The following is a 22,525-nucleotide window of genomic DNA, read 5'->3' as shown; positions in this document are numbered from 1 at the left end:
AATACTCCTGGTCATTTATTCTTTAAGTCCAGTAACTCGATTGGACGGATCCAAAATCCTCTCAAATCCCCTGTGTATTTCTGGGAAATAAAACTTGTACGACAAATGACTGGCGGATACGGCGCTCATAAAGAAGAGCATGTTTCTTGTATTAAAAACCGTTGAATCTCAAACAGAGATTTCCTTGACAGACCATTTAGCTACAGTTTCTTGATGAAATGATAATAATGTAACTCAAAGAGCAAGTGATGTGCTTAGCAATGTGTTGCAGTAGGGCTGTGAAATGTTTGACCGAATAATTTGTTTTGTACAGCTTTGGATTGAGCTGTTGATATGTCACACTGCAGTGTGGCTTTTAAGATAAGATAAGATTAGAATAAAATAAGATAAGATTAGAATAAAACAAGATAAGATTAGAATAAAATAAGATAAGATAATAATTATTTATTAATCCCAGACTGGGAAATGTTGTGTTGCAGCAGTACAATACGATACAAGTCATTGCAGAATTAGAAATAAAATAAATAATAAATAAATAAAAATAAACCAGTATTATATATATATATATATATATATATATATATATGTATATATATATATACAGTTGGACTATGAACATAAATAATCACTAAAAATATAAATAATCAGTATTTTAGCCATGTATTTTATACCTGTTGTGTTTATTTTAAATGCCATTTTATGTGTTTCTGTTGCATTTTTTCTTAATGTCTTTATTTTTTTGTAAAGCACTTTGAATTGCCGTGTGTTGAAAGGTGCTATATAAATAAACTTGCCTTGCTTTCCTTGCCTTGTAGATTTGGTGCCGCCTCGTCACAGCCTCCTTCAACTATTTCCACTCCACCAACTTCTTCTGGATGTTTGGCGAGGGCTGCTATCTCCACACCGCCATTGTCCTCACCTACTCCACCGACAAGCTGCGCAAGTGGATGTTCATCTGCATTGGCTGGTGTACGTACAATGATACAAAACCTCCCTACAGCTGAATAATAAACCTTTGGGGCTTTGAATGTGACTAACTAACTACATTAATCAGTCTATAAAATGACCGAAATAAGTGATCAGTCGTCCATCATAGTTTTTCTCAGTCCAAGTTGATATTTAAATGTCTTGTTTTGTTAGACTTTAATATGAAACAGAAAGAAATCTAGATGTATCCTTACTTAAGGGCCTGAAAACAGCATGTTCTGCAATTTTTGCATGAAGATGATTTAATTGATGAATCATTATAGTTGGCGACTAACTAATCAGTAGACTAAACATTCCAGTTTGAATAAACTTTAGTTAGTATTGTTTTAGTTCTTGGGGAAATACACCTATTTATTTTCTTTCAAATCTAGGATTGATATCACTCTAATGGCTATGTTAAGTATAGATCAAGAGCCAGGAACAGTTAGCTTAGTTTAGCTTACATAAAGACTTGTAGCATGGGGGAAAGGCTATCTTTGCTCTTACCAATGTTAAAAAATACACCTACTAACACCTCTAAAGCTCCCTCCAACATATTAAATGTTCACAAAGAGAATAGTTTAGCAACAATTTGTTTTTTATATGGGAGTATTTTCCAGGCTAGCTGTTTTCCCCTGCTTCTAGTGCTATTGCTAAGCTAAGCTAATTCGCTCCTGGCTCTTGAGCAGTATCAATTTCATCAGCGGAGAAAGAGAGTAATTGTATTTAAAACATGTTAAACTACTTGTTTAACTCCAGTCAGTTTTGATATATTTCGCTTTAACAGACCACACTGAGGGACAGACACACATTTAGCCAACAATGGGAGCAGATGACTTGATGGAGATACCAGGATTTGCTGTGGCAGCTCGGAAACATCTTGGTGTGGAGTTCCCTAACACCCCGTTTCACACTGTCTAACTCAACTTTGTGCTGCTGAGATTAGGTGTATGGTGCCATCTGGATTACATTTACCCCAGGGCCGCGTGAAGCCTCCGTGTGAAGGGAGATATGGCAGCACATTTCAGGGCGGCCGTGCAAACATTTTTAAGATCAAATTGTATTTGCTTCGCTTATCTTCAACTCAGGCTTCAAGAGCAGAGATTATTATTAAAGCAGATGGGCATAGACACAAGATTACATCAAGACAAATTAAATATTTCAAGTAATCTGAGAGTGTGAGAGTATATTTTTTCTAGAGGTTTACCATTACAATAATGGCAGTATAGAGCTCCTGCAGATGATGTCATATATGCTGGTCACGTGACGAGATACGACAGGGGCAGCCATTTTGGCAGTCATCGCGGCAGTAAATTGACAGGCACTGGCAGACTGTCAAGGATGGTGGATAACTGCTGTGCACCAGGTTGCACAAATAGGCGTGGGAAAAAGAAAGGTGTATCGTATTATCGCATTCCTAAAGACGCGGAGAGGAGGGAGAAGTGGATTGGAGCGATTAAAAGAGCCAGGAGCCTTCAGAAAAAGACTGAAAGATGGGACCCCCCGGCCGTTGGCTTTCGCTTATGCAGTGATCACTTCATATCAGGTGGGTGAAGGAATACAGTACAATGCTACAAAAAGTTTCTGGTCAGTTTAATTAAATTTAATTAGTTTAATTTAAGAAGTAGCACCCAGTTATTATAGCTAACGGACACTGTGATGTCCCTTTTTAACTCAACAAGTGTGGCTCTGGCGCAGCCTAGCCAGTTAGCAAGTTAGCTTGTAGCAAGCTAGTGGTAAACAAACCCGTGTTGAAATATTCCTTCTTATTTTGTAGGGAGAAAGAGTGATAATCCGTTGAGTCCGGATTTTATCCCCTCAATTTTCGATTACCTTCCATCTCCAGAGAAGAGGAGACATAAAACGAGACTGGAGGTTTTTAACAGAAGGCAGAAGGCTAAACTGCACAAAGTAGAGCAGGCAAAGATATCTGCTAACGTGACACTGCCTATCAAACTGGAATAATTTAATACTTACCCTTGCAGTGATGATGCCGAAGTTTTTGGATGTAAGACTCCACAGTTGAATGTTGTTTACGAAGCCGGACTGACACCATTTGTAAGCCTCCAAGCTTTTGTACGCTCTGAGGGAGTCTCCTGAGTACACTGATGGAAAGCTTACAAGATAGCTGTGGATGTCTGCGTAGCGCAAGTCGGGTACATCGTCTTCAGAGCAGGAGGTTATGCTCTTGAAAAGCACACCGGGTGAATTATATGGGTCGCTTATATTTAATCTCTCTAATTTTGTACTATAAAGCCGAATTTCACTTGAATTAAAATGAGAAGTATACTCGCTCGGTAAGAAAACACTGGCACCGGTGGTCATGTTGACTGCCAAAATGGTGGCTCCCAACCAAAAGTCACGTGACCGCAGGAGCTCTATATTGCTAATGCAGTGGAACATTTCCAGACCGACATGGTGAAGTAATGGCTGTTTGTCTGCTCTATCATACTTCCTTAAGTCAATAAATCAGATGATCATTCTGCATTATCGTCAAGCAGAGTCCAGCTACTCATTCATTCACAAAAAGTTCACATGGTGACATGTCTTGGCTTGAATCAGTGGATCACAGTAACAGGAACAATTGCTTCTGACAGAGCTTGGCAGGCGCTAGTGAAAAAAATATACAAGGATTTGTTATTGCAGCGTGAAATCCATGAAGGCATATTTTGTTATCTGAATAGCAGAGAAAGATGAAAGTATCTGTTATGTGTCCTTTCTTTTCCTTCACAGGTATACCATTCCCTATAATTGTGGCATGGGCGATTGGGAAGCTGTACTACGACAATGAAAAGTAAGCCCTTTGTTGTGCCTGAGAAACCAAACCAGCTAATAAAAGGACAAGGGCAAAGTCAAACTGTATTGCATTAAGGAGACTAATGTCTATTATTAACCTGCCGTAATCACATTTTCATTGTACAATATTCTTAATTACATATTATCCCTCTGGCCATTTTGAGAGGGATATAAATTGATATAAAGTGGTCTCTTTTTGCACTGACACAGGTGAAAATGGATTCTGCATTTCATATGTACGCTGAAAAACATCAAATTAAAACCCCTAAAGCGTGTCATTAAGGACTGAAAGGATGTCAGTGTTTCATGTTTTTCTTACCGTCAAAATCCCAGAAAAAAAACATGACTGAAATGACAAAAATAAACAGCATACTTTTTAAAGAACTTACATGGTTGAAATGCAATACTAACTGCAATGCCATGCAAACAAACTTTTGGACATTTTTACATTAAATAATATGCCTTACTTTTGGTGGGAGATGTACCCCTTTCTAGGCAAATTAGCCTCATTGCAAAACAGCCCTATTCAAAAGGTCAGCGTTATTAGCCCGTTTAAATGATAAGCATCATCAGAGGGGGGGGGGGGGGGGGGGGGGGGGTGAGGTCTCACCCAGAATTTTTCACTCATCATGGCAATGTTGAATTATATTATTTCTTTTGTCCTCTCCTTCAAATTATGACATCCTCATTTACATTCTGAGGGTGTGCAATAGAAGCGCTGACACATTAAAGGGTTTCTCTTTGCACATTTTAATTTCGTCCCAGAAGTTTAGAGGAATACCTCTGCACCAAAACAGTGACCATCTAAGTATATTATTTTTCCATTTTGAAATAACTGAATTTGTGACCCATTTTTAAACATTTATGTCTTCAGTAGGAAGCGATGGGCTCGGGGCTGAGTGTCACAGAAAGGGCAGGGACGTCAGAAATTGACGCCTTTTGGGCTTTTGCCATTGAATCTGTTGACGAGAAAAGAATATAGAACACCAGCCTTATCCTCTTATCTATATCAAATATTTTATCTCAAATAGAGCATTTTTTAAATAGCTTTTCAGTGATCAAAATCAAAAACATTTTGTTGGTAGAAGAAATCAAACTCAGTCAGGCATTTGTTGTTCATCTAAGATCCATGATGTTTTAGAATAAGTTTGAGTAGTATAAGTAAGTTAAGATTCAGTTTTTATATTTCAAATATATTAATTTAATATTGTATCTTAAATAAAGTATTTTTTTTCAGATTTTCAATGCAGCGACGTTCTTCATGTTTCAAAATTATCTATTTTTAAAGGAAATGCGTTTTCTCTGACCAGAAAAGTGTTTAAACACCCTAAGCACAAAATAAATGAAAATTCGGAATTCTTTATAAAGTGAGTGACAATATAATCACACCTGCCTAGAAGTAAGCATTTCTGATTTTTCTGTTTAATTGCAGGTGCTGGTTTGGAAAGCAAGCTGGTGTTTACACAGACTACATCTACCAAGGTCCCATGATCCTCGTCTTAGTGGTGAGAGTCTTTTGTTTTTATCCTGAGGCAGCCACACTTCACATACCTCACTGATACAATTAGTCTTTATTATGTCTTTTAAAATGCCTGACAGGCGTGAAATGTTAAAAACTGCAACACATTTTTCACGTTACAAAATGATGAATGTGAGGTTCTAACAATTTACCTGTCGAGCGTGACGTTTAAATCTCTACTGCTTGGCACATTGTTAGAAATATTAGAATCCTGATGGAAAACGAGAGTGATGTCCAAAGTTGTCTTCATTCTTGTCTGTACTTATGAATGATCTTGTTATTTCCAGCGTCTGAGGGAACATTTTCCAGACTTTTTTTTTCTTTATTTCATTAGGTGTTGACTATTGTGAGTCCATGCTGTCTCTCTCAGGCCCCTGATTCAGCAGCTACACATCCTAGAGCAGGGGTTTTCAACCGGTGGTCCGCGGACCCCTGGTGGTCCGCGGCGGCATTGCATGTGGTCCGTGACAAGAGCCTATGTTGATCAGTTCACCATTGTTTTTTTTTAATATAAATTCGCTTTGATATTTCAACACATTTCCAGAATACCGTTACATATCGTGAAAAATATGTTTAAAATAATATAAAGGAAATTCAAGCTGACAGAATGTAGCCTTGCGCCTATCCAGTCTATGGTAGCCTGTGATTCGCTAATGGTAATGAGTTGCGTCGCTAACCTCACTTATTATTCATTACGTACAGTCTTGCGAGCAAAGTTGACACACATTTATAAGCATAGCCGACGAGAGTATTTTAAGATAGGTTGTAGTACAGCAAACATTTGTTACATATGTACTAGTCTAGCTATATATCTAGCACCAATGGATCGTTTTGTAGTGAGGAAAGTGCCAGAGGGACAGGCTGCCATGACAGAGGGTCAGGCTGCCACGACAGAGGGACAGGCCGCCACGATAGGGCAAGGACAGGCTTCCGAAGCGTCAACTTCGCAAAAAAGACGAAAAAGAAAATACAATGAGGAATATGTTAAATATGGATTCACAGTGACGACAGACAGAGCAGGAGAGGAGGTACCACTGTGTTTCGTATGTTCAACAATTCTCTGTAATGAAGCTATGAAGCCGTCGAAACTTACGCGGCATATGGAGACGCATCACGTCCACTTGAAGGCCAAACCCGTTGAGTACATGCAACAGATGTTGCGTGATTTCAAAGGACAGCAGGCTACCATGAGGATGAGTGCAAAAATAAATGAAAACGCACTGAAAGCATCGTATCTGGTCGCTCTCAGGGTTGCAAAAAGTAAGAAGCCCCATACCATTGCAGAGCAGCTTATATTGCCAGCAGCCATAGATATGTGCAGAGCTATGGTAAGCGAAGAATGTGCCAACAAATTAAAAACTATTCCGTTGTCAGACAACACAATCGGAAGACGAATTGGGGAAATGGCAAATGATGTCAAAGACCAGCTGATGGCAAAACTTCAGACAGTTCTGTTTTCCCTTCAAATCGACGAGACGACAGATGTTACTAATGATGCGCAACTGTTAACATTTGTGCGATACGAGGACAGTGGCACTATGTGCGAGGAATTTCTTTTTTGCAAACCACTGCCCGGGCGAACTACCGGTGTAGAAATATTTAAAGCACTGGACGATTTTTTCACGGAGCACAATATCTCGTGGCAGAGGTGCGTTGCATTATGCAGCGATGGGGCCCGAGCCATGAGTGGCAGCAAGACTGGACTGTTTGCGCATGTAAGGAGGGTGGCTCCGGGGGTAATTTGGACACACTGCCTGATTCATAGAGAGGCTCTCGCCTCCAAAGATCTCAGTGTTGAGCTCAGTGGTGTGTTTGATGTCGTTGTCAAGACGGTCAACTTCATAAAACGAAACGCATTGAATACACGCCTGTTTTCATCCCTATGCCATGACTTGGGAAGTGAACACAGCTCTCTCCTTTATCATTCAGAGGTGCGTTGGCTGTCTCGCGGCGCTGTGCTCGCCCGTGTGTTTGAACTACGCGGAGCTATCTACGAGTTCTTGTGCGAGAAGCATTCTGATCTGGCTTCCAATTTCAACGATAGTTACTGGTTAACTAAGCTGGCGTACCTCACAGATGTTTTTGCAGAGCTGAACAAGTTGAACAGCTCCATGCAAGGGAGAGATGCAAACGTCATGCAGCTCTACGAGAAGCTCGACGCATTTGTGAAAAAAATGTCAAAGTGGATCGAACGAGTGGAGAGCAATAACTTGGCGATGTTTCCTTCAGTTGAGGAATACCCTGACAGCACTGACATCAACGACACTATATGTGAGCATTTGAGGAAGCTTGTGCGTCAATTCGCAAAGTACTTCACTGATTCGGAAGAGTGGCGCCGTGACAGCAAGTGGATCCTGCTCCCATTCAGTGACGATGCATCAGTAGGGTCAAGTCTGACGGCTGTGGAAGAGGATAAGCTGATTGAGATGTCCACAGACTCTGTCAGGAGGCATATGTACGACACACAGCCCCTTGTTAAATTCTGGATAAGTTGCCAGACAGAATTTCCACAGCTTGCTGCAAAAGCAATGAGGTGTCTTTTGCCCTTTCCAACCACATACCTGTGTGAGAGTGGTTTTTCTACACTGGCGTACTTAAAGAATAAGTACAGGGCTAGGCTTGATCCAGAGAATGACATGAGACTGTCTCTGTCTACCATTTCGCCACGAATAGACAGGCTGTGTGGACTTCACCACGCTCAGATATCACACTGACAGGTAGGCCTAATTCTCCCATGTTTTCACTGTTACGACCCTGGCGGGTTTAGGCCCCGCCCTGTGTTAATGGTAAGCCTGTTCTCTCTCCCTGCTTTTCTCAATCTCTCTCTGCTTTTCTCAATCTCTCTGTCTCTACAGCAGGTGATTGGTGACAGGTCTGTCCTGGCTGGGTTATAAAAGCCCTGACCAGCCAGCAGTTGAGGCTGCCTTGGTCTTCATTTGTTGGATTTTGGTTCTCCGGTGTTGTTGGATTTTTGTTCTCCGTTGTTGTTTTGTCACACACCTAGACTGACTTTGCATGACATTTTTAGTTACTTTTCCCAATACTGAATTGCACAACACTTTATTATTCTTTATTCTTTCTTTAAAATAATCTTTAATTTAATTTAATTTAATAAATCTACTTTTATTATTATAAAATCTGCGTGGCCTCTCTTTCATGTTTCATGCATTGAGCTATGCATGTAACACCAAATACACACGCGCACGCGCAGGCACATCAGTGGGCCGCGGATTGCTTTCTAGTCCGAATGGTGGTCCCTGGGACAAAACCAGTTGAAAACCCCTGTCCTAGAGCGATAGTTCTGATCTTTTGAAGTGTGGTTCTAGAGGTACTTTACCCATATTTAGTGTGTTACATACAATAGATGGTGACGGCACACCCCCACTTAGGAGAGAAGGCAGAGTACCAGCACAGAAGCTGAGAAATGTATTGCTGTGGACATCAGCAAAACGTGTACAAGACATCTAAAAGAAAGGCCCACCAAAAAAATCAATATCAGTTTAAGTGCACGCTATATTTAGAATCTTTTCACCGCCTAACCTTGCTGTCAGTCAACCCTTTCCTACGGGGAACTGAAGCCGTTATCTATCCCCTCTTCAAAGCCACCACGCTCCTTCGACAAAGACAGTCATTTTACCTCACAGAACGCGGGGGTTTCTGCTCTACTGCCGCCTCCATCGATTAGTTCTTAGGTGTTATTGTGTGACTTTGGTGAATCCGGGCTAACTCTTTAAACAGGACATTAAGCCCCTGCAGGACCTCTCCTTTAAATTCAGAGCAAAGCTGTGTGTTATTGTGACTCTTCCTCACTCTATGTGTAGCCAGACACTTAGGCCTCCAGCAGGGCTCATGTTGAACGATCCTGCAGATTTGGCAGATTGTCAAGGGACTCAGCGCGGCAACTTACAAGATTTAGTCATCTCTCGTCTGGACTGCAGTAACTCCCTCCTGGCTGCGCTCCCAAAATACTGGCCGAGGGCCAGGGCTGGAAAGTACATTTACTCAAGCCCTGTACTCAAGTGCATTTATGAGATGCTGGTAATTCTGTGCTTAATTCAGAATGTAATCAAAAAGAGGATGTATTTTTATAAATTCCTAAATTCTCCGAGCATGATATAAGTAGTTAAAATTGGCTTCACTTCTATCAGTTTCAACATTAAAAAGATTCCTAAACATTTATACTTAAATGCTCATGATCCAGTAAATTTGACAACTATTTTCAATTTTGTTTAGATCAAACTACCACCACAAAAGGACTTTTACTTGCAACAGAATATCTCCTTTTTTATAAACACACATGAGACTGCATAAAATCCCTTGTGAAATAAAGAATTGAATCATAACAAATGTGACAGGAGAGGTTGATAAGCCACAGGCTAATACAAAGGACCTCCTTTCAACTTAAGCAGAAAACAAAAACATAGAAAAAAGAGAAATATTATGAAGAAAGAAGACTAAGCTTACTCAACCGTAATGACAGATGTGTTTGTGTGTGTGTGTATCTGGGGTTTGATTATTTCGCCGACCCACTGACCGAACAACTCTATGCTTGGCATGTGTGCTGGTGAGGACCCGGGGATGTGCAGTTCTGCGTATGAAGTTACTTGGATCAGTGGTTCTGCAGAAAAATGCGAAAGCCCGATTCTCTATGGACATCGGTTATCACCTGCGCTAAGCAGGTCTGGAATTCAACTTTCTTCAAAAGCCTCCATCAAACACGTTGCAGACTTGACTTCGTCGTTTATTCACTCCTGGTCACTGTTAACGCCTGAAAACTCTCATGTTGAAACCGAAGAAGCAGTGGCACCACCACATCCAGAATGGGCAATACACTAGTGGAGATAAAATTAAAAAAAATACACATCAAGAAATAGAGTGACATCCTGATATAAATGTCATGACAGTAACTTTTAACCCTTTCTTAGGATAACAAGCTCTTCCACTTTGGTGTTTTACATCATATGGTACCTTGTGGTATTGCTAGCCAATTTAAAAGTTCAGAGTCCTTGTTCCACCTCCTGTCCCGATCCACATGGACGCCCTGACTTTTTAAACCCTACCTCCCCTCGCTGTGGTGGATTGACCATTTCTCTGCTCAGTTTGATCTATTTTCTCCCTGCCAGGTCTCCAGTGGAGGACTGACCTTCCCATCCCTGCTTGAACAGAACATTCCCTGATCTTCTCTCACTAGTTGAAAAAGGCATCTCTCAAAGAGGCACTTTTCTGTCTCTCCTGCCTTACTCTCCCCCTAAAGCACACAGCTGCCTCATTCAATATCCCTCTGCTACTTTCACCGAAGATTGTCTTGCTTACAATAGCATATTTCCCTCTCAGGCTTTTATCTCTTTTGCTGAGCACTTGATCCTCCAGGATCATCTTCAGGACACCAGTATATTTTAGGTAACTGTCAGGTTGCTGCGGTGGTGAACCATCAGTGCCTTTTACTATTGGAGGCAGTTAATGTCAGGCATTAGGTGATGTACTGGGATAAGGTATTAAATAAGTATCTTATTTAACATGCTAATATAATGCATGAGGTTATTGAGCACTATTGAAATGGATGGTTCTTGAAAGATTGCCATCCATCTGTTCAGGCCAAGGTCAGGTCATCTGGCACTGGGAAGTGTTTCTACAGCTATTTTTGCTCCATTGTTACACAATCCACACCTATTGTGCAAGGTATTGATTTTGTCATTCATCCCATTGTGGGGAATATTAATCTCAAGGTGCAGTTTAGATAGCAGTTACAGGTTATAGCATCGGTAAAGGAGAAGGCTGGCGTTATTTTGTATTTTTTCAATCACAAAAAAGAGGAAATCAAACCCAGATACACAATCCTGCTGCCATCAACAGTGATGGAGGAAGCTCTGCATTTATAGATCAGGAAAACAGGAAAACAATGCTAACTGTTTTAAATTTAAAAGTCATTTTTTATTAATGAAAAAGACTAAAAAGCCTCTTTAGCCTCTTACATATGGAGATTTACTGTTTTCTGTTTTATATCATATTCAAGTGAAAATCTTAAAGACATTACCTGGGACTTAGATACAAAAAGTTAACTTTTTTTTGCAATGTAGACCTAACTAAAAAATAATCCAATTAATAATTAAATAACAACCGTCATTTTACTTTTATGTTGCAATACTATCATGTAAAATAGTCTGTTACAAATGATTCCTTTAAAATTATACATTCGTAAAAAACATTTTTTTACTTTTAATAGACTTAACTTGATAAAAGTTGTTGACTTAGCACACGTACATTTTGACCTTAAATCTAATTTTAAGTACTTTTAATTGTTACATTTGAATTAATGTTTCCCTTTTCCTGTCACAAATGGGCTTCCATATTTATATCTTTCAAAACTAAATTAAAAGCCATTTTTTCAAGTAACACCAAAGGTGTTTTTTAAAACCTGATGATAGTTAGACACGTGATGCATTTATGGACGTCATCTTTGTGGTTCACAACACTAGAGTTCCTCAGGGCTTTCCTGTTTTGGAGGGAGTTAAATCCACAGGTGAGAGACCTGTGCTCCGGGCTTTGTTGTCCGTACACTCTGATGAGTTTTGTGCCCCACTGATGCCAGACAACCATCCTCCATTGTTTGCTTTCCACCCGTCTGAAACAGTGATCCCAGCCTTTCTCTAGACTCTATAATTACTTGAAGAGTATCATTTTAATTGCTGAGTTTGGTTTTCCCAACAGATCAACTTCATTTTCCTTTTCAACATCGTGAGAATCCTGATGACCAAACTGCGGGCCTCCACCACATCAGAGACAATCCAATACAGGTACGTTTACTTTCCCGTGCAATGCTCAGGTGACCCTGCATGGGAAAAAACGTTTGAGCTTCTCCTGAATGTGCACACCATAAATAATTCATGTTTTATACTTGGCTCTGTAGAGTGTGGTGATGGGATACAGCTGTACAGTGTGTAAAAGTTTTATAACAGCTTTGCTGTCTACTTTTTGTTTTTCTGATCGTCTGTAGGAAAGCTGTGAAGGCTACGCTGGTACTTCTTCCTCTCCTGGGAATCACCTATATGCTGTTCTTTGTCAACCCGGGGGAAGATGAGATCTCTCAAATCGTCTTTATATATTTCAACTCTGTTTTGGAGTCCTTCCAGGTACGTGTAGACGTCCTAAATGCTCTCAGGGCGTAATATTATCTTCTGCATGGGTGTATTTTGGAATAAAAAGTGGTGGACGGATGAATTGTTCATCTCCGGAGATGATTGAATGAGTGTAATGTGTGATAAGCTGCTGTGCACGCTATGAAAACCGGATCAGGGCGTTGATGTTTTGAATGCCCTCCTTTTTATACGATGTTTTGTTTCCTCTCCACACAGGGCTTCTTTGTGTCTGTGTTTTACTGCTTCCTAAACAGCGAGGTAAGCACATTCACATCTGGATATTGATCTAACATTTCACATTCCCCCATGCTTTCAACATTTATTTGTATTATCCATCTTCAGGCGCTTCCACTCTCCCTTTTGGTGGCTGTTGTTGTTGTTCAGTGATAACGCTGGAAGCATTTTTATTTAGGGCACAATTAAGACTTGTCATGTGTAAGTGACATCAATTTCTACTCCTCATGACAGTGTCAGCCTTAACTTGGTCTCACTGAGAAATCGGGGGTGAAACCCTCTCAAAATAGCGCTGAAATATGAATATGCATGCGGAGATGCTACATTTAATGTGTTATGTAATTAAAACTAATATTAATAGCACTTGTTTAAAGACCAACATTTTGACACAGAATTAGAACCAGAAATCTGGTTTCTGGGATTTTAGACTTTGCAGACCATTTCATGCACAAAAACCTATATAACACACTAAGGAAAGGGAAAAATGCACAATAGGGCCCCTTTAAAAAAGTACAGATCCAAAGTATATAAAAAGTAGAAGTGGTATCAGAGTTAGTTAACATATAACCAGTTGTTTCCCAGCAGCATGCATTAATATTAACAAATTATGAAAGAAGATATCGCAAACGCTATCACGTGGTTTGATTAACAATCCAACAGCTGTTGTTACATTGTCACTAGTATATTGCTAAATTTCACCTTTTTTTAATAAACCCTGGCCACTTGAATCTCAGAAAAACTCAGAAAAGGAAGAAACCCAAACTGTTAATAAATGACTTCATCAGTTATAGTATAGGGAGAATCCATTTTAGAGCCTTTAAAGTTTTTTTAAGGGCAATTTTGCACCTAAAAGTGTAAATTACCTTCCACACTGTGCTCTCTAACGTCATGATGAATACCCTTCTGGCTTGACTATAGGACCTGCCAGGTGTAAATGAAATCAGCACAGTTGGTATTGCAAACACCAGGTGTGTATTTATCAGAGTCCTAGTGCAGAGATCAGATAAAAAATAAAAATAAAAACTCCCATAATCAGGAAGTAACTCTGCACAGGCTGAATAACTGGGAGGGCACAATATGCTGCTTGTGGGAAGAGTTCACCACTATACAGCAACAAAGAGTGAAAAGGAAATGTATACAATAACATAACATTGGGATACTAGGTTCATTTAAGTGAATCAAAACAAAATGTACTTTTGAAGACCAAGTCAGTGATGGCTCCTCCCCAAATCCTGTTTTTTGTACTCTGTTTAGTTGAGTAATCCAAAAGGCTGTCAACCTATTTATAGCCACATTGCCGGACACAGGTTTTTAGAAATAATAACTATAAGACTTATGGGTAGATGGCACGTCATCTATCTCTTATGTATGTGTCCTTTTTTATAAGAGATAATAATCTTGAAACCTATTTACATGTTGCACACTCTCCTACTTCAAGCTATAGGATTTATGTATTACATTTTTATGGAAATGGAATTAAATACACTGATCTTGACAAATGATTTATTATTCTTACTTTTTACTTGTTATTGTATTGAGTATTTTTGTCATATGATTTCTATTTGCATACATGTGGGATATGCATTGTTTTCATGCCCCAAAACAGAGATAATTTACCAAAGCACAGCATTGCACAAGTTAAAGAAAAATCCATTAAAAAATATGCATCAATCTTTTTTTCTTCTTCCAAAAATCACAACTCTCCTGTCCTCGACCTTATCTGTCCCTCCTCCCATCCTTCACAATCTCTGCAGATGTTTCCAAGCAATAACAAGCACACTAACACAAATAATTATTTCGAATGGCAATCCATCCAAGAACTATCGACATATTTGGGCCATAGTGAAAGACCAACTGACTGACTTTCAAAATAAAGCACAAGGCTGTCCTGACAGATCACTTCGTAGCCGTATAATAAACAATAGCTCTATTGTTCCCGTGAGTTCATCCTGTAACTCATTGTCCCTGTTGCTTAGTTTTCTCTTTCTTGCTACATATCTGAAAAGGTTTTGAAAAGCCACTGAAAGACATGTTTTTTCATACGAAGTTATTTGTTATATTTATAGAACACAGAAGAAAAAGAGTTTTTGGCTCCCTTCAACGATGCTCATTAAATATGAATATGAATAAAATCATGTAAGTAACAAAAAAGACATAAAATAAGAGCATATCTGGCACATTTTTACAGAATATAGAAATACAGTTTGACATATATAAAATATAACATAAAGGGACCCTATTATGCTTTTTAGGGTTTTCCCTTTTCTGTCGTGTGTTACATAGATTTTTGTGCATGTAAATGGTCTGCAAAAGCTAAAATCCCTGTGTTCCCTCCAGAGGGAGTTTCTCTCCCACACACTCCCCCCCCCCCCCCCCTGGACTCCTTTGTTTACTTTCGTAAAATACTGACATAACTATGTAACACTCACACTTCTATTGGTTAGATCTTCAACAAGTTGTACTTGATAGACTAAGGGGCTGGACATCTCTTTGTGGTTGACAAATCACAATAGAGCCGGCCAGCTCTGACTGACTGGGCTCTGGTTTCAGAGGGTGAAAAGAGGTGCTGTAGCACAGGCAGTATTTTATTAAAAAATATATAAAATATGGCACAGTAGAGGCACACAATACAAATTTGATCCTGAAAATGAGCATGATATGGCCTCTTTAATATTATATATATAACTGTGTTTGACAGGTGTACAGTAATTTCAGTAATGTAAACAAGAATGGTGTAAATACGTACTTATAAAGTGTAAAGTATACAAACAGTATATTCAAAATGAAGGGAATGTAAGTTGAGCAGGTGTTTTGACTGACAACCGACACCTTTTCTCTCTCACTTCAATGTCAGAAAAAATACGAAAAATCTTACAAAATTAAATAGCGACCTTTTAAACTCTGCAAGTTCTAATTGTTCTCTAATGTTTTTCAGCAATAAAAACGACTAAAAAAAAGGCCAAAACATCAGTTATAGTAGAAGCTGACAGAGAAAATCAATTTTTAGAGCCTGTAAAGGTTTTATCTGAAAAGGACAGCTTTCCACTTAAAAGTGTAAATTAACTTCCACATCGTGCTCTCCCAATCAATATCCTTCTGGCTTCAGCTAAAACCTGCAGGAGGAAGATGAAATAAGAATTAAGATATAGTATCACCTGACCTTTTTGTGTGATAATGAGGATTATGTGAGATCTTGACTTTAATCAGGAAAGCCTGCTGGTTCGTCGGTTGAATCATAATCTGGTGATACAGTCCACTGCAGAATAATCATCACTTTACAAGGTGTTCCTCGAGGAGCGGCACATGGATGTGATATCAGCTGACTGCTGGCCTTTGGTCAACGTCCCACTCTCTGAGAGCTGGGTAGATGATGAATGGATGTCTCATCACTGACCAACAAGGAGATTAACCAGCGTGTGTAGTTTACAGAGGATATTGATTTAGGGTTTTGTTTCAGGCCGAGAATAGCAAAAAATAAATGAGACAGATGAACAAAGGACTTGATAGAAGGGGGAAACATTTTGTTCCATAACATGTGCGGGGAGGATTACATCCTGTTCACAGAGGACAGCAGCCAACACAACACTGGTTAGCAAGCTGATGAATTGAGATGTAAAATATCATAGTGTGTTAGAGTGATTGTGGGGGATCAGCTTTTTTTAAGATTAAAGCTCTTTTTTGGATAATGATTACTAAAGGCAGGGATGTAGAGAAGTGGGACACATGGGACGATTGATTTTGGTTTGGACCTGAGAGAGGAGAGGAGGAGGAACTCTTTTTAATCATCATTAAAATGATTTACTGTAAGATGTTGCAATAGATCGTGGTTACAAAATAAATGGAATTTAGTGTAATTGCAGGCGCAAATTTGATTTTAAAATGCAGAGACTGATAGGTATGGAAGCCCACTCATGCCAAGAAAAAATTATTTTAGATTTTTTTAAGGTTAAGTATTCATCTTAAAAAAAATTAAATCTTATAAGCTTTAGTCTTATTTTAGTCTGTTTTAAAAAAAAAATATTTAGTCAATGATAGTCAAAATATATTTTGATTCAAGTGTAAGTCAACATATGGTCAACCTCAAGTCCTTATTAGGCAAAAGGTTTTCTCTCTCTTCATTTTATTCAGCTATATTTTGCTTATATATATATATACTGTATATATATATATATATATATACATTTATATATTATACATTTCAGATAGGCCAAAACAAACATATTTGAATTTGAATCAAACTTATTTCACATATCATGATGAAAAGAAAACCCAGATTGAGTAACTACATATACAGCTCTGCTAGGCCGGGTCCTCCAGACTGAACTCATTAATAGTGTGTAGGTCAGTCCCATCCAAACCCCCCCACCCCCCCTCCCCATTATTAGAGAATCTGCTCCACCCAACATGCCCAACTATGCCATTATAAATCAACATGAACCTGACCTGACCCAACAAAATGCCAAATGAATTATTATATTTTATGGTAGCCAAAATTACGAAGACTGACACAAGAACTGAGACACGGTTGAATGTGACGGAAATGAAAGGAGATTTTGGTATCGTTATAATTTTCAACATTTACTCTCATCGTTTTTGTCAACTTGGGAATAGTGTTTAATGAAATCGTTGCCATGTTATCATCATTTCATCTTAGCCATGGAAAAAAATGGTAATAGCTGAACCTATTTTGTCATAGTTAAATAAATAAATTAACACTGAAGGTAGGTCAGCCATAGAGACTTTTAAGATGTTTTAGATTTCCCCCTGTGGATCAATAATGTCTTACTCATATAATATCATCTTACATTTGATTTAGCTGACACTTTTATCCGAAGTGACTTACAAAGCACCTCTGGGGATCAGTGTCTCTCCAAATGACACTTCAACATGTTGACCGCTGGCTGTAAGAACTGAACTACTGAACCTCCAGTGATATCACCCAATATCATAATATTTACTGATTACATTTTGTACTATTAATCTAGGTCTGCGAAGTTATTAATAACTGAAGATTCTAGATAAAGAAGCGCAACTGTTACATAGTGATGTCTTTATGTCACAGAAGTAAACAAAAGAGTCCAATGGAGGCGTTTCAGGCTTGGGGGGGAGTGTTGGAAGGAACTTTGGGATTTTAGCATTTGCAGACTATTCACATGCACAAAAACCTATATAACACACTACAGGAAAGGGAAAACGCCAAAAAGCATAATAGAGCCCCAGGGTAACACAATGACCATCAGCTGACTGTTTATGATTCTTCCTGTTTTGTTGTCACCAGGTGCGGTCGGCTGTGAGAAAGCGGTTCCACCGATGGCAGGAGCAGCACTCCATCCGGGCCCGGATGACCCAGGCCATGTCCATCCCCACCTCTCCTTCACGGGTCAGCTTTCACAGCATTAAGCAGTCCACGTCACTATGAGACAGAAGGCCGGCGCCAACCTGGATACAGTTTTTTGAGCTGTCGTCATCGTTTTTCTGCCACATCACTGGACTACACTGAACCACTTTGTAAGCTGGGGCAGGGCCACAGAGAGGGACTGCATCAGTCCCCTAAACCTCCAGAGAGACATTACACAGTCGTGAAAATGGATGAGGAAGGAGAAAAAGGACACTGCAGACTTTGGAAAAACAAGAGGTTAGTGGATCAAGTGATGCACGTGACCAGGCTGGGGGACTTTGAATCAGGGTGTGAATGTACAGCACTCCATATTCTTCAATGTTTGCCTGCCATAGAAAGTCTCTGTTGTATTCCTGCTTGCATACTTTTATTTATTTGTTTTGCTATCTGTGAAAACTCAGAGCTTTGGCCGCTTGGACTGCACTGAACTGGATTCCACCGCTGCGGACACTGGACTTAAACTAAGTTATTAAAATGAATTTATTTTCAGTTATTTTTATTCTGTTGTCACAGACAATTGTCTGATCATGGTGTTTGTTGATTTGGTGTTGTGCTATCTTCCTCTGTTCAGTGCATTCATGCTCTTTTTATAATTTTTCCAGAAAGTTGAACGCATTCCATCATTTTATACCTGAAGAGTTTTGTTCTAAAGTAATACATCGATCATGAAGAAAAACCAGAGGCAGTAGGCGATTAGCCTAGCTTAGTATAAAGACTTGAATCAGGGGGAACCAGGGGTCTTACTCCAATGTACAAAAATCATGGTGGAGTACAATTACTCAAGTACTGTGTTTCAGGTACTTGCAAACAAAATATTATGAAGAGTTTATAAAGTATGATGTTATATTAAGTTAAACAGGTTATAGTATTTTTATTTATATATTTAAGTACAAATAAGGACTTGATTGATAGAAAAATTAATCAGCAAGTATTTTAATTATTGTATTTAAAAGTTTTATGGTTCAATAATAGTAATACACTAAGTTGAAATTACCTCAACTTCCATCAATACAACAGTAATATCCTGCTTTTGCATGAATGGATACATCATAATACTCTAATGATTTAATAGTATTCTTTCACAGGGAAAATTGCTATACTTTTATTACATAGTCTACATTTTCCTGATTATTCTTACATACTGAATTAAAACACATTAACTATGTAATATCAGTAATGTTTCTGAAGTGAAGGACTTGAATACTTTGTATGTTGCAATTGAAAGCTAATAAAAAAGCTAGTAACTAGATTTTGAGTGTCAAATTTCTTTCCATAAGGTCAAGAATGGACTTTGAAAGATCTTTTTGGAACAAAACTCTTCAGCTGAATAAAGAGACTTATTATTGTTTCCTCTCTACCAGCAAACCAGTGACTATACCGTTTATTTTACCATGAAGGAGTTTATTCTTGTATCTCATCAAATGACTTTCCACGGTGGTGGTTTGACTTGAAACATTATGGGAGCAAGCTTCGCAGTAACTCTGTTTACCAATTTATTGTAAATATATAAATATAATATAAACAGGGGGTTTAAGTCACAAATATAAACCAAAACACAAACCACACACTGTGAATCATATGGGCACATCATCCATGTGATCAGCAAGTCACAGTCCACATTCCTACTATACCAGTATGCCTAGCACCTGTGCATTTTTATCTACTGCTGTTTATGTCAAATTGTATTTGAACATCATCATTTTGTTCTAAAATCAATTTATGTTTTCCCTCTCAATTTATGTGAATACCAAATTAGGGCCATTGTAGATTTGTGTCATTGTAGAGCCATTGGATTGGGGTATTAGTGAAAGAAAAAAGTGTACAATTGCCACAATCATAAAATTTGCACGAAAAAAATCCTTAAAATCTTTGGGATTGAAGTCACAAATTTTCAACAAAATAAAAATTCTGAAATTTTACCCTGTATATTACATTCCATTTTTATAAAGACAGTAGTCCAGCTAAGTTGTTTATATTTGAATTACATTGTCCAAAATTGTACCCATCTTCCTACAAGGGATTTTTTTTTTTGTATTTGATATTTTATTGACCTTTTTTTTTTTTAAATGTCTTTCTTCTCCTTTATTATCGCAACTTTCATGAAACCCACCTCTCAAGGCTCCATAATGAAATGTTTGCTAGTAACCTACGATGGCACTAATACCCAATAGAAGTGTGAGCTCTGGTTGTGATGAAATGTCAAAAATGTTTAAGGTAACAGGAATTCACATGCCGCTGTGATGTGTCTTTTTCTAGTATTGATCAGCTGAGCAGTAAAACTGCATCATGAGTAATTGGATGTACAGTGTATGGGGGTAACATAATGCAAGATTACACTATGGTTGAACTGTTTTTAATTAAGCTGTCATATTTTCTTTCCATAATGTCTATTTTAACTGAGATAATAACCGTATAATGCAGACACTAAATGTATTACTGACATTTGAAATAGTTTTTGCCCCGAAAGAAACCGAATGAACATTTTTGTACTTATATTTTAATCAATTTCCCTACAGTGTGGCATGATGGGGGAATACCTTATTCTTTTTCTCCAAAGTTATCTCATGGGAAGGTGTTTAATTATCATGCTGCTTCAAAGGGCATTTTGATGTCATTTCACGCAATTTAAAGCTTTTAGCGCGTCATTTTGAGCCCCATTCTCAGTCCCAGCTCATCTCATATGGACACATATCGGCAGTTTTAAACACTGCTGTTAATTCAAAGAAAACTACATGGTTATGTTGAAGCAACATAACTAATTGGTCAGGTTAAGAAAAAATCATGGTTTGTGTGAAAAATGTTGTATGTTACGTAAATGAAGTTATTCATAAGTAAGGTGAGTAGTCATTGGTATTAATTCAATGGTTGATTTGGGGTTTTGCATAAGAAATGTCTCCTGAGAAGATCCTGCAGTTTGACCCATCCCTCCTCTCTATGCAGACTTTCATGTCGCCTTACTCATGGAGAAGTTGCCTCAAAAACTGACTCGCCATGAAATGACATGTGAAAAGCAGAAATGCACAGGAATAACAGGCTAAATCACTCAAGAAATTGGCATGCGTTAAAGAACCAATGATCATTACTTAACCCCTACGTTGCAATTCAGCTCTCAAAAACGCAAAGTATTTTTCTTTGGGCCCTCTACAGTCCATTGAGTACTTAGATTGAAGAGGTTTAAACTAGGGTTTGTGAGAACAGTATGCTCAGAGGATGTTCCTGATCCAGTTCCAATTGTGTTAATGCTAACCTTTTATTTCTGCTGCAGAGTTTCACAAAGAGCTTGCTTAAGCAACATATTTGCTGTTTGTACGAGCTTTCATGTGCACTTGACACTGAAAGCTGTTGCTCTCTAAACCTGCAAACATATGCTGATGCTTTGTGCACAGTTTATTTTACCAATAACTATTGATTTGCTCTGTTCTTATTGGAGTGATGCCCAGAGGGATTCTTCTGCAATTTCAATCGTGTATCTGGTTCAATCATCTACAGTTCTCCATCTACAAAACAAACCTTTTAAGAAAACTTTCTAAAATCTAAAAACATGAAGGCTCAAACACATAAGAGTATTCCCCTCAGACATAACTGGAGACAATCAAGCTTTGGTCGCAGGAGATTACACACTTTTGAACAGTATTGGGTTTTTTTGTGTGTAAGAAAAGTTTAGTAATCATATGATGTTAGTGAAATTTACCAAAAAGAACATTTAAAATGTCAGACATGAGCAGCAGAGGATGTTGGTGACACGTAAAAAGCATCCGAAGATATTTAATGATGTCTTCACAGTGATGTGGTACATAACATGTTAAACAGAATTACAATGAAGTTCACGTTCTTATTTATTGTTATTTATTTTCAATGTTGTTATTTTCATACTGGAAAAAATGTGAAGAGATAATAAACGGTACTGCATTTGACTGAATGAAATATTTAACAATGTGAAGTCAAGTTTTATTTATATAGCACCACACATATACACATTCAGCTAACGTTATGGGGTACCGCTTTTTTTTTTAACCCACTTAAAAGGCTCAGACTCACTGTGGCAATCGTCTCCACGGTCCCCTGAGACAAATGCAAACAAGGAATGCATCTTGAGCATCGTGTGATCCTTTTAAGCCCTGTGTGTATGTGTGTGTGTGTGTGTGTGTGTGTGTGTGTGTGTGTGTGTGTGTGTGTGTGTGTGTGTGTGTGTGTGTGTGTGTGTGTGTGTGTGTGTGTGTGTGTGTGTGTGTGTGTGTGTGTGTGTGTGTGTGTGTGTGTGTGTGTGTGTGTGTGTGTGTGTGTGTGTGTGTGTGTGTGTGTGTGCGTGCGTGCGTGCGTGCGTGCGTGCGTGCGTGCGTGCGTGTGACAATTCAGAGGTATTTGCACTTTCAGTGTTTCCATTTTCTACTTCTTATATTATTAGGGATATATTATTCTTTTTACTTCACCACATTTACTTTAACATGTTTTGCTTTAAAAATTCAGATTATGAAT

General features: G+C 38.5%; 2 protein-coding genes across 2 annotated transcripts in view; both read left to right on the top strand.

Annotated features, from left to right (window-relative positions):
- Nucleotides 1–21,963, top strand: part of LOC134871244 (corticotropin-releasing factor receptor 1-like) — a 71,919-nt gene extending 49,956 nt beyond the window's left edge. The window contains exons 8-14 of the mRNA XM_063893934.1: nucleotides 816–969; nucleotides 3,700–3,760; nucleotides 5,195–5,267; nucleotides 11,990–12,075; nucleotides 12,276–12,411; nucleotides 12,634–12,675; nucleotides 17,930–21,963. Coding sequence (XP_063750004.1) covers nucleotides 816–969; nucleotides 3,700–3,760; nucleotides 5,195–5,267; nucleotides 11,990–12,075; nucleotides 12,276–12,411; nucleotides 12,634–12,675; nucleotides 17,930–18,070 — 693 coding nt within the window. The 3' untranslated portion in view covers nucleotides 18,071–21,963. The remainder of the gene's footprint in view (nucleotides 1–815; nucleotides 970–3,699; nucleotides 3,761–5,194; nucleotides 5,268–11,989; nucleotides 12,076–12,275; nucleotides 12,412–12,633; nucleotides 12,676–17,929) is intronic.
- Nucleotides 5,682–8,568, top strand: LOC134870489 (protein FAM200A-like). Its single transcript, XM_063892673.1, has 2 exons — nucleotides 5,682–7,998; nucleotides 8,137–8,568. The coding sequence occupies exon 1, from the start codon at nucleotides 5,914–5,916 to the stop codon at nucleotides 7,993–7,995; it is 2,082 nt and encodes a 693-aa protein (XP_063748743.1). The 5' UTR covers nucleotides 5,682–5,913; the 3' UTR covers nucleotides 7,996–7,998; nucleotides 8,137–8,568.
- Nucleotides 21,964–22,525: the final 562 nt, after the last annotated feature.

The sequence above is a fragment of the Eleginops maclovinus genome, chromosome 10 (assembly GCF_036324505.1).
Source record: "Eleginops maclovinus isolate JMC-PN-2008 ecotype Puerto Natales chromosome 10, JC_Emac_rtc_rv5, whole genome shotgun sequence".
In the NCBI taxonomy this organism is placed as follows: Eukaryota; Metazoa; Chordata; class Actinopteri; order Perciformes; family Eleginopidae; genus Eleginops; species Eleginops maclovinus.
This window is presented reverse-complemented; position numbering and strand designations above follow the sequence as displayed.